General features: G+C 43.7%; 1 protein-coding gene across 1 annotated transcript in view; it reads right to left on the bottom strand.

Moving 5' to 3' along the window:
* Positions 1-13475, bottom strand: part of CTNS (cystinosin, lysosomal cystine transporter) — a 205058-nt gene that overhangs the window by 58433 nt on the left and 133150 nt on the right. The window contains exon 6 of the mRNA XM_085649318.1: positions 12973-13104. Within this exon, the coding sequence (XP_085505444.1) occupies positions 12973-13104 (132 nt within the window). The remainder of the gene's footprint in view (positions 1-12972; positions 13105-13475) is intronic.

Below are 13475 nucleotides of genomic sequence, written 5' to 3' on the forward strand. Positions count from 1 at the left end.
GATCTTCCCCCAGAGTGAGGTTTCTTGACTCTGTGAACCTGCACTAGCAGTGCCTCTGAAGACTGAGGCTCCTCCTTGGAGAATATGAAGTAAGAAAATGCAGATAGGCCACCTTAATCTTCCTATGAATCCTATAAAAGAAGCAAAAGGGTGTGAAAGAGAGGTGCTTCTCCACTGGGAGCCAGTGCAGTTTATGAAGAGCCATACCCACAGATGCACGCTTAGGGTGGTTGAGCAAATTGCGAGCCGCCAAGTTTTGAACACACTGAAGTCTCTCAATCCTAGACTGAGCGGCTTCCAGATATAAGATGTTGCAGTAGTCCAGCCGAGAAACCACTTAACCTTGGATCACTGTCTTCTGGGTCGAGACAGGCACAAGATGAATAAAACTTTTGAGGGATGTAATAATGCCAAAACACCTGCCAGTTAAGGCTGTGATTTGACTCTCAAAAGTAAGTTTGCTGTCAAACCAAAAACCCAAGTTTTATACATTGAGTTTAGGCCATGTAAAGGAACCCAGAGACTCCAGCAACCTCAGGTCAATATCAAGGTCTGCTTGCCGAGGATCAGAACCTCCATCTTACCTGCATTTTAGTTCAGGCACTTGAGGTTCATCCAATGAGACACCTCTGACAAGCAAGCCCTCAGAGTGGGCTACAGCAGCAGAATTCTGCAACAAGGTAACAATCAATTGGGTATTGTCGGTGTATGATATTATTTCAAAGCCATACCACATGACGATGTCTGACAGAGTGAGGATGTACAAATTAAATAAGGTGGGGATCAATGAGGAGCCCTGTGGGATCCCCCGTGGCAAAGGAACAACCTTAGAACAGAAAAGGCTTCTGGAGGACCTAGAAAGTGCGAAAGAACAGCTTCCTCAGGCAGTTGGTGTATTGACTGCAATTCTGTGGCTGGAGGGAGGAGACCCACACACTAAAGGGAAGGAGGATGCAGACATGGCTACCATTAAAAATTCAATTAGGTTCTTGTTAGCAAACTGCTGCTGATGGCTGCACTGCTTGCAGCATGGGTCACTTGTGTGCTCCATTTTAGATCCAACTCTTTAGTTTGACATCTCTTTCTCGTGGTGTCCCTTGCCACACTTTCTGCCAGTGAGTGAATGTGCTGTATGTGCCTCTCTGAAATGCACTAACACCCTGTAGTCTGTACAGTTAGTTCCAGGGTCGTACAATATGAACACAATGCCATTATTTTCTTTCTGTGCTAGTTAGGAGACACTTCATTTTAGCTAGACTAAATCAAATGAGAAGCTCTGAGCCTCCGCCACAGTTTGATAAGAGCAGTACTTTATTATATAAACAGCTTCGGTGCTAAAGCTCTTGGAGATGAGAATTTCCATGCTGGGAGTATCACAGAACCACTGCAAACTGTTATAGATGCAGCCCTGCTAACTCCGACCTCAATCCTGGTAAGAAGTTAACCTGCTCACTGCGACCGCTTCCTGACACCTAAGACCAATGTATGGCGGTTAGATTATCCCAATTCATCTAGCAAAGGTTTCTCCGGCTACGCTCTCTTTATTATAGTGTTAGATACAAATGGGAGTAAGCAAACATTAGCAACAATTAACATGGTTGAATTGTTCATATTGTTTACCATTCTAATAATGCTGATTACAGTAACATGTCTGGTCTTTCTAATAATCGCAGTTCATGCTTTCTTTGCAAGAATACGATCATTTCAATAAATGTTTGAAAATGAATTGTATATTTCTTGTGTTTATCTTGAGCATTCAAGAGTGACCAAATGAAAGGGTTAGATCTGTTTCTATGGATTCCCTGAGAATCAGTGTCATGTTTAAGGTTGCCAACAACATCTGTTACCCTGGGGGTTGGATGTGGTACTGAGATCTAGCTAAAACCCACCATCACTTACTTATGGTATACATGGACTAAGTCTTTATACTATGAAGATCGTGTTGGTCTAATGCACAGTCCTGCTATATTTGAAGGAACCATTTGGTGGCTGAAAGCGATGAGGAGCGGGACTGCAGTTTCTGTTGTGCAAGGTGAAGAGGTTTGTAGGCACGGCCTGCCCTTTTGTCTGTCTTTGATTACTGCTTTGGGAATGATGATGACAGCCAGGTACAGAGAATTTACTCTTCGTTGTGCTCATGTTTTGGAGCCAGCACCTTTCCTACCAGCTGTGAGAGTAATCGTTCCCCATAAGGCTTTATCTGAGAAAAAAATAGCATTAGAAAGAGATCAAACCAAACTAGCCCTGAAATCTTACACAGTGGATCTACATCCCCTGTCTGGAAAGTGTGAATATAACAAAACACCCTAATTCATTTCAATTCAAGGTTCATCATGACCAAGGAAGGGAAATTCGACCCAGAGTACTCAAAGGATTTCTATGAGACCAGAGCTGTCTCCCAAAGGTGAGAGGACATCACCAGAAGTCTGCACATTCTGCTGGAGGGACCAAGGGTCTGCCCAATGCCTGGAGCGTGAGTGCCTGCTAAGAGAGGGTGGGTGTGTGCCTGGCCCTGCAGGGGTAGACAATGTACAGGAGAAGTGCAACAAGGGTCGCTGCCAGAAAAAGTAAGTGACTACAAGGAACCAGAAAGAAAAGAGCATCCATGGAGAGGTCTCCCTATGCAGTTATTCCCGTGACAAGACTTTTAAAATTGTCAAGCATTATTTACAATTGGTAACCCTCCAAGGGACTGAGAGTTGGATGCTACCACTGCCTTAATTAGAGGCAAAATTCTTTGTCGCCCTTGAGATGGGAGCCTGATTGACCCAGACACCACACCACACCACAAAGACGTCCACTTGTTCACATAGCCAGACTGGAAACTTGAAACAGCCCTGGCAAAATGTATAAATTCAGCCCCCATGTGCAGACGTGCTAATGCACGCTAGAAGCAGAGCAACTCTTGTATGTTGTCGCATGGATCGCGTAACGTGCACCACCAATCCTTGAGGCCGAACCCAGGATCCTGGGGCTCGGGCCTCCTGATGATTGTTTGTTCAAGATCAATTTGGACAACTCACCTGCCATTCAAGTATCCCATCTGAACCAGATCTAGAGAAGCCACACCTGCAGTAAATAAGTGCTGCTGTGTGAGCTACTGTGCTGATCTCACATAGCCGTCAAGTTCAGAGCATGTCTACAGCCACAGACTCTGCATTCCAAGAGCCATTGCAGTTGCAAGATTCAGGAACAATACACGTCCGTCCCACATCACCAGAAATGCAACAAAAGCCAGAATGTTACTGAGGGCTCTAAACTGCGTGTGGAAAGACAGACTGAGGAAGCAGATACCGTTCTGGTGTATGATCTTGAAACATTTACCAGGTGACCTTGAAGTAAGAAAATGGAACAGTACTACTGTGCGCATCTAGACTTTGGAGTAATTTTTAGCGGACTGCACCTCTGTCTAATCAGTGACTTGTGCTGTATTATGCATCAGGGATTAAAGTCCATGAGGGAATGTTAGCAGGAGGAAGCTACAGAGAGGGTGCAACACCTCACTGTAGATCTCAAACAGGATTACAACCCTGTGGCCGATTCCCCTAATTAAGTGTTGTAGTATTACATTATAGCGTGCAATATTTCTTTTGCTTAAAAGATGAGCACTGGGCTGGATAATATGTTATTATGGCTGTTGGTTGACTTCTGAACTCTTGCCAACGACACTATCTCCCTTTGACAGCTCGCCCTTCGTACCGAGTCAAGTACAGAGCTGTGTAATTGGTCAAATTTATAGAGTCAAAATAGGAGGGACCCAGGACACAGTGTCACAAAACTTCAATCACCACAGTTCGGACCCAGTATCCCCTTTCTAACCTTTGGCATCTGAATTGGGTGTTTTACAAGGAAATAGCAAAAAAACTGTTTACCCAATTTATAGATGGAGCAGGTGATCAAAGCACTAACCAACAGAGGAGTATCAGAAAATAAATACAAAATATCCTGTGTGATTTGAACATTTTTTCGTTGTGTGGAAACAGACCATTAGCTACTTCGAACAAATCTTCCACCTCCCGAAATGTGAGGAACTTTCCATTTACGAAATAAATCACCCATTCTAGTGTTATCATGATTCCTCCAATGTACTCAGCCATTGTTTAACCACCAATGGAGATAAAGAGTTTGCCATTTCTGGGGTGAAAAATGAATCCTCTAATTCCACCTTCACCCACTAGTTGTTCAGGAATACTTGACTAGTTCCATCTCTAGCAAGAACTAAATATAGGAGTTGTCCACAACTCAATAACTCTCCATGACTGACAATGGCCAACTCCCTTCATCACTGCCCTACTTCGAGGTGTTTCCAGCTTGACTTCGAATCATGCTCCTTCCACCATCTCAATCATGGTAAAATTCCATCTAAATCTTCAAAACACTGACATCAATTTTGCAAGCACTCTGCGTCCAACTAAGCACAGAGGTAGCTTAATTTTGAATCCCCATCAAACATAGATACAGCTTAGTCAAAAAACGACAGTCTATTTTGGCCCAGAGATCACGGCCCTGATTCAATGTGTACCCTAGCATGTCAGAAAAGATTAATTGTACGCTCAGGCATCAAAGCAATGTTGTTTTCCACTGTGAGGCAGAACACTTTGGTATTTATGGATTCTTAGCACCAGCAGTAAATCCCAGGCTGGTACCCTATGTTTGTTCGCAAGGGGAATAATCAGACAGCCTCGAAGGTGAATATAAATGTATTCCCTTCAATGACTTCATCCCAAGGCTCCCTAAAGCCTTTGACATCTGCCAAGAGGAACAGAACTGTTCAAGATGTTAATCTAGTGTAATCCCATTCTGCACAAATGGCAAACTAGCTGGAGTACCACAGGCTGGAGGATCCAAACCCTTCAATCAACACCTTTTTTAGAAAGATGGCCTATGCTCATGACAGACCTGCTAAGTAGGCGTTTATGAGACCTTAGAACAGTCTCCACTAACTCTCTAGGATAGTCCTTACTTATGCAGGCCTTTCCGCTCAATTCTCACACTGGGCATGCCATAAAATTGGCAGACTGGCATGATAGGACTAGCGCTTATGGGTACTTCAGGTAACTGCCCTCAACCTATCACAAGGATATACAAGGAGACCCTTAGGCGGCATACACCAGTGCTGTCTTCTAGGAAAAGAAGAGGATGAGGAATACGAAGAGGATGAGGAATCTAAAGAGGAAGAATCTTTCCTCCTAAGTTTCCTTTTGCATTGCACGTTTATTTCCTTGGGGGCCACCCATAACAGCAGAATCTGCCCACAATGCCACACAAGTGACAAATACCAATGCCATCATTTACTGTGACGTCCTGGTAAATAAATAGTAGAAAATTGATCTATTCAGCCATCTCTGTCCTCCCCTTTCATCCTATATGCCAAAGGGTGGTTGCAGAGACTGGAAGTTCGTAGCATGCATAACATATGTCCTCTTTAAACTACAGCCTTCGATTTACCAAAAGCATTAAACCATTCAGTCCACTAAAATGTAAGAGAGTGGCCACGGAGGGACTTAAGACCGCAGTTTGAGCCAGCAGGAGGTGTAATCACAGTATTCAGTATCTGACTCTCCAGAGACCTGCAATAATCCAGAAAAGATCATGTGGTGCAGTTGAATTTTTAGTCTAGCCCACGTTTGGGGTGGAGAAACAGGTGATATTCCATTATTTGATTCACTTCACAGTAAGGACTTTGTTGGTTCTTGCCAGACAGTGAGAAGGGAGGATTTCTGATGAGGAATATGGATGTAACGCCAGTTTCAAAATAGGAAATTAATGTCATAATCCTTATTTAAGACGGTAATAGTTAGCAGATAAAAGATACACGAGGCAGTAAGTCTAAAAAAAAAGTTTAATGAAAATATAAAAAACTGAAAATAAAAAGCACTCCTTGGTAACGTTTATTTTCATCACAACTATGTAGTCAGTTTTTTGGCTTTGTGGATTGTTCTAGGCTGTTAAAGCTCACTCCCTGTTAAGTTCCTTTTCTTTTTACTGGTGTGCTTTTAACTTTGTGCAGGGTTATACCCAGGGCACAAGTCCCAAAAAAAGAAGTGGGGGAATAACCAAGGTAGGTGGTATGCAAGTGAGATCACGGCGCGTGACATCACAGTATGTGGAATCTCAGGAAGTGGCGTCACAAGAACTGACATCAGATCTACAGACCTCACACATGTTTAGCAGGTCTAGCACGAGTACATTTAAGAACATTACAATATTTACCGAATTCCATTTTGTATCGGGGCTCTGCCATAAAGTGACACAAGCCCGATGCTAAATCTGGACCTCCATTTTTACATTTATTTTTTAAAGCCCTGCCAAAAAGAGATTGGCAACGAGGAGAAATGTGGCAGTACATCTGACCTGTTTAATTGGTTACAAAGTTTGCATTTCAAAATATCTTATGGGGTTAAGGTATTTGCTGCAAGATCCTTGTGTGCCAACTAAATATTAGGGAATAATATTAATGGTAAAATAACTCTGGAGGTTAACGTATTTGATCTGGGTTTGGTCTAGTCACAGTTTTGTATCAAAGTAGCATAGAACGTTAATATGCCTCCTGCAAAGCACATTATGTAACACGCAGATAACAGGTTTGCTTTTTATGTAAATAGGAAAGTGGGTTAATGCTTTTAACACAGATTTTTTTTTTTACTTGCGGTTCATAAATTGTAATCCTTCTAATACAGCACAGTGAGCTGTGAAAGACATGTGACTCCTACACCTTGTAACCCTCACTGTTTTATGTAACATATCCTGTACACTGATTGACACACGATTTATTGTCAATGTATAAGATGTATGTATTTTGTAAAGCGCTCTGACACTCTGCATTGGGATGGGTAGTGCTATAAAAGAAATAAACAAAATGGTGGTATTTAAATTGATATTTGTTACAGACCAACACATCTGACATTCTTACAGCGCATGCATGTCTCTTATATACAGGGACTGAACAAAGCCAAAACACAAGCCTCTCCTAACTACTTGTGAAGAGATAAGCTGTGTGCCTTTATTTCCCTTAAATTGCATTTAGGAGTGAGGCTCCTGAAAGCTCTAACTCAGGATACTCCAACAAAATGAGGCCTGATGGCCCTTAAATTTTGGCCTTTGTTATGGCCCGCTTGAGTCTGATGAGCCCCCTCACCGACTGCACGTTGCTACTCAGGACAAAAGCAGACAACTCACAGGTGCAGCTCAAGTGTTTCGCTGTCTGAAAATTACATCAGGACAAGTTTTGCATATTTCTCTGGGGTCCAAACTCTTGGCAGGTTTCGGGAGGTGCTACCTATCCCTCGGCGAGGGAACCCGGACTCACCCTTGTCACCTCCCTCTTCTGCCCCACAGCCCCCGGAGGCCAGGACGGAACCATTCAGAAGGAAGCTGTTTTGCAGCGCTGGCCCTTTCAGGACTCTGCCTCCTCATCGGGCGAAGGACACGCCCCCTATGACGTCATCGATGTGGATTGGCTGAGGCAGGCGGAAAGAGGAGCGCACCCGGAAACGGAGGAGAAGCCGGGGAAGCGAGGAGAGAGGACGCGACGATCCGGAGACGAGCAAGAAGAAGAGGACGAACCAGCGCTGACTGGAGAAGGCAGAGAAGGAGCGACGGACGAGCCTGGAGGCCGGAAACACGCAGCGCCCTGCCAGGGACCCGGAGGTTCCTGGCTTCAACAGGTACGAGAGCGTATCCTGGGTTCAGGGCGGCGGGTGTTCGTAAAAGAAGGGGACGCCTTCTCTTAACTAGTAGACGGTTCCTCTACTGTTGCTACGCTGAGATATACATAGCGGTGGTGGCTCTGCTCATACTCCTGCACAAACTTCCTTGCTACGGTGTCCCTCACAACCCAACCCCACACTCCTTGAAGTGTCCCTGCAACTAAAGAGGATTCTTTTTGTTTTGTTTATTTTATGTCTGATGCCTGAGTCCCCACCGGTGAAGAAACCTGGGATCCCTCGGGAGAAGAAGACGGGCACTCACGCTGAAACACCTGCCTCAACCGTGCCCCAGCATTTCTTAAATGTGGAAATTAAAACGACCTTCCCTTCTGTTGAGGTCAAATAAACCTGGGTCATTAACCTTCCTTAGTCTCTGGTCTTTACTTAAAGTTCACGGGGGCCCCAACCCGTGACATATGGTGGAGAATGCGGGCATAAAGCGCAGGAGCCGGATTCCTGATGGAAGCGCTTATTCAGCACTTGGTGGAGGGGCAGCGAAAGTTGGAATGGGCCATCGAGAGACAGCTCACCAGTGCCCAGGCCGACAGGGACACATTTAAAGATCAGATGAAGGCCCAACTTGATGCCCTGACCCGTGTGGTCGACGAGATTCCCTCCGCTCCTGTTGGTCATGGGACTGTTCGTTTCTCCAGTGCTTTCCCCACCATCTCCTTGCAAAAATATATCCCTGGCGAGGATCCAGACGCCTTCTAGATTAATTTCGAACGAGCGGCAAGAGCCGCAGGTTGGCCGGTAGAAAAATGGCCCTTCTTCTTGGCCCCGCTGTTGTCGGGAGAGGCACAAGCGGCCTATCAGCTGGCCAACGCCGGGGGCGAAGTCCCATACGATGACATCAAGGCGGTAATACTAGAGCATCTAGGTATGGATGCCGAAGCCTATAGGCTGCGCTTTCGTTGAGAGAAAGGCGCTACGGGGGATACCCCCAAAACCCTATACATTAAACTTAAGATGGCCGCAGAGAAGTGGTTACGTCCCAATGAACTTACAAAAGCCGAGATAATGAATGTTGTTATCCTTGAGCAATTTCTGGAAGCATTGCCCTTTGCCACACAACGCTGGCTAAAACAACATGCGGGTTTGACAATTGACAAGGCCGTAGAAATGGCCACCTCGTATGCAAGAGCGCAACCCTGCCCCTTAATGTGGGAACCAGAAAAAGGTCTACGTCCCTCCACCGTACCAAGGAGACCTCTCCGTCCCATCAAGGAACCAGAAAAAATCAAAAATGTTCGGCCAGAACCCCTCATCCCTAGACAGCCCCAGTGCTTTGACTGTGGGGAATGGGGTCATATTGCCCGGGTTTGCCCCCGAAGAAAAACAGACGAACCCATGGACGTCAGCTACGGGCCCCGTAACCTGCTCTATTCCACCGAGATGGGTGCCGCATATTATGTAAGTCTCAGGGTAAACACAGTCACAGTATCGGCATTACTAGACTCAGGCTGTAGACAGTCTATGATCAAAAGTTGTTTTGTGTCCACGAAGCAGAGAATTCCTGGGGGGCAGGTAGCTATTAGATGTATTCACGGAGATGTACACCTCTATCCCACCGCCAGGGTTCCCCTTTCCTGTCCAGGGAAACCGGGTGCTATCTATGTTACCGTAGGCCTTTTGGACACTTTACCTGAAGATCTTATCCTGGGTACCGACAATCCTGACTTCCTGTCCCTCTTTTGGAGGACCACCCAAACACCTCCTAAAACGGTTCCGGCCCTTCTGGTACAGGAACCTTGGACAATTGACAAAAACTTTCACTGGGTTCAGACCAATGATATCACGCTCGTTCATGCATGGAAAGAGGCTAGAAATCAACCTACAATAGGGAACATTACGTACCCCTCCTTTACCATTGATAAGTGTATGTTATATCGCATACCTAGGGCCAATGCCCCTTCCCAACTCATCGTCCCTAAGGCTTTTAGGGAACAAGTATTATTTTTTGCGCACAGTCATCTTTTAGCCGGCCACATGGGGGCCCACAAAACCACCGAGAACATATTGAGAGGCTTCTATTGGCCCGGTATCTACACGCAAATTAAGTCCTATTGTCAGACATGTCCGGTCTGTCAACTCAAGAATCCTTATCAACCTTCGGGAGTGCCGCTCCAACCCCTACCCATCGTGGGTCAGCCCTTTGAACGGGTGGGTATGGATATCATTGGACCCTTACCCCGTTCTTCCAAAGGATATCAGTACGTGTTAGTCTTAGTTGACTATTGTACACGGTTCCCCGAGGCCTTCCCCCTTCGGAGTATTACGACGGCCTGCATCGCAGAAAGACTCTTGGAGTATTTCTCCCAGGTGGGATTCCCTTTACAGATACTCACGGATCAGGGAACTCCCTTCGTGTCAAAACTTATGTCCCAAGTACCCAAGTATGTAGCCTTAAGAACATAAAACACCTTAAAACTTCCGTATACCATCCCCAAACTGATGGGTTAGTTGAAAGGTACAAAGGGAACCTGAAGTGAACCTTAAAAAAAATGCTGGAAAGCGAAGGAAAGTCTTGGGATCGTCTTCTGCCTCTGGCTCTCTTTGTCATTCGGGGGCAGGTACAGAGCAGTCTAGGTTGTTCCTCATTTGAACTCCTATACGGCAGGCGGCCTCGTACACTGCTAGAAATGACTAAAGAAACCTGGGAAGCCGAGGAGGATAACACCCAAGTGGAGTGGCATGTCAGAGTGGAGTGTCATAGAATGGAGTGGTGTGGGCAGAGCGGAAAGGCAAAGAGTGACGTGGCGTAGTGTGGAGTATGCATGGTGTGGTAGAGCACTGCCATTACAACACATTTTCAAGTGACATGACCATTACATATGCACTGAAATACGGTTTTACTGTGCCCAAACGATAATGTGTGCAAATGTCATCACCTAGTGTATTGATGTGTGTTGTTTGTAGTCAAATATTTGTTTCCATCACACTTCAGAATTACAAAAAAAGTGCTTCATTTGTACTAATTCTGATATATTCTGAAACATCTGCGTAGTTCTTTTTTTGTGTGCTAGGAAAAAAAATCTTACACCATCTCCTCTTACTCAGCAGGACTGTCACAAAAATCCTCTCACTTTGAAGTCAGAGAAAGAAAAGTAAACACTAAGCTCCCTCAGAAAAGAGAGTTTTGTCATTTGACCTCTGTTTGATATGCACAGCAAATGTGACAAGATAAGAACACGATTTAAAAGCCTGTTTAAAAAATTTAGTTTGTGGAAGAATACAGTAAACGAGGTTCGGGCAACGGGAGGGACAAACTCAAGCTGGACCACTTAAAGCAAATAGAGCAAGCAAATAGAAAGCCAGAAAAGGTATGTTACAAGCCACAAAGCCAATCGTAAGCAATGGGCAGAATGCATTCCAAGGTCAGCTTTCTGAATGTCCCAAGATGCCTTTAGCAAACCAGACAGCTGCGCAGTCTGGTAGGCTTCGCCCTAAAAAAGAGGCTTTGAAAAACAATATTAGTATCTTAAAAACATATCACTAAGCTATTCCACTTTTTAAAAATTAGGTCAGTCCTTCTACCAGTAAAACTAAACTAAACTGGAAAGTTCAAGAATATTATTCTGTATTCTACGATGTTCCCAGCTTAGCCATATAAAAACAAATCTCCTTGAAGGCTGTCAAACAACTCAAAAATAAATTAGGCAAGCTAGACAACTAGCTTACCTTCGATTAATGGACAACAACGTGCCAAATTACAAACCACGCTGAAGCCTTTTCTATATTTGCCGCTTTTTTCTTATGCAGCCTTCCCCTGGTCTCCATATTGTAACAATGTTCTGTTCTAGCCCGCAACGCGAGTCACTCATTTCCTGAGCACACGTATTAAGGAACTTGCCAGAGCCTGGACAAACTAAAAAGCTGTTTGTTAGCCTGGTAATATTAGAGGTGGAAGCGTACGTGGTAGGAAGCATTATTATTAAAATGGAAATAGTTTATTAATTAGGTGAGCAGCATAACGACAAACTGCAGCTATAACTGCAGCTCTAACGAGGTGTACAATTTGCTATATTAGCACATGGCAGTGACATCTAGGCTGCGGTACTTCAACAAAAATCGTCAATTTGTGTAAAAATAATTTACTATGGGTATGTACTTTTATTTAAACAGAACAGCATAATCTCTTCAACTCAATTCTTTAAAACAGGCAACTAAAGTTAACTCATTTCGAGGCCAAACCTTTCTCTTTAAATGTATGTAGTAAAGGCAATCTGGGTATTGTATATTTGATTTTGGTATATTAGGTTTTAATGTGTGCAAGACATTTAAATCACTTGTATTTCCTTACATTTTGATTCAGATGGCAACATGATTTTTCACAGGAGTTGCGTGGTACAGCCACACCTTATGGGCTTTCCCTGAAATACATTTCACCTGTTAAAAGCAGGCAGAATTTGTATGGGGAAAAGTGGCTTAATAGGAAAATAATCTATGGAAAATGTTTCACTAACATCAATAACTGACGTTATTCCCCATTCCATTGCAGCAGAACACCACAACGAAATTCCTGTACTCTTCAGTCTCATGGAATTTTGGCAGTACTTCTTAGGAACTCATTATAATGGCCTCAGTCAGATCTTCACTTTTAAATACAACAGGCAGGGTCAGCAGTGGTCCAACTTTTAAAGTCAGCAGAACCAGAAAGCAAGGCAAACAGATACAGCCACTCTGTCAAAGGATTTTGATTACTACCTATCCTGATAATACAGCTTTCATTCTGTACCTTCACCATGAAATATAATTATTTTATTTCCTCAATGCATAAATAACGTTATCACAAAGTTAAAACTTTGATAGGTGTTAAAATTATTTCGAAGTTGTTCTGCAACTATCCATCGCTCTTGGTTCATGCTGTACAATACCTCAACTACAATAAATATTATCTTTTAATTTAGGATTCAGAAAGAGGTGTTTATTGACATGCACAATCACAACAGTCATTTTCGCTTGGAAACTATTTGCATTGGCAAAGTCTTCAGAGCACTCATTTCAATTATTGGCAAACTGATTTGACAAAGTCTCCCCTTAATGAAGATGGTGGTTTTAGGAATTAATGGAGATTAAATGTCCATATTACAGATAGCCCCACTTCTTAAAAGTCAGCAACTACGAGGAACACACGGCATTCTGATGTCAGATTGAATCCTATTCTCCATTAGAGACATCATTCTATTTTCAGTGAAAGTAATAAGCATAAAGCAACCATGTTACATGTCAAAGACTCTTGTAATGTAAATAGTTATGTCACCTTTTTCGACGCCAATTCTCAATCACTTGGGGATAGAAAGAGATCGACCATGCCAAGAAGTAAATCCAGCCGATTATCTGATCCAAAATCTGCACTGGCCGACTGTGGATTGCAAAGAACCGGATCCTTGGCCTGGAAAAAAGCAGAAGAAATAAAAGAATTTCTGTGAAAATCTGCAAGAATCAATTGGAAAATCACAGAGGCACTCTGCCTGGCTTGCTACAAATGGAAGGGGTCAAGATGCATAACATATACCCAAAAGTGAAGCTCTTCATAAGAAGAGTGGCTTTGAATGTCTTGTCCAGTAACTACATAATATATCAAACAACCATGCTAAGTCTAGTCAGTATATGTGGCAGTGTCAGTACCTGCACGGTCGACCAGAAACCGCAAATCCATGCTCATACTCTAGCAGCAGAGTGGTTTATATGGCTAGAGAAGATTCCGTTTTATAACTGCATAAAAAAAATTCTGTAACATAAACAAAAACTAAGTGATGCATC

This window comes from Triturus cristatus, chromosome 3_2, assembly GCF_964204655.1.
Source record: "Triturus cristatus chromosome 3_2, aTriCri1.1, whole genome shotgun sequence".
In the NCBI taxonomy this organism is placed as follows: domain Eukaryota; kingdom Metazoa; phylum Chordata; class Amphibia; order Caudata; family Salamandridae; genus Triturus; species Triturus cristatus.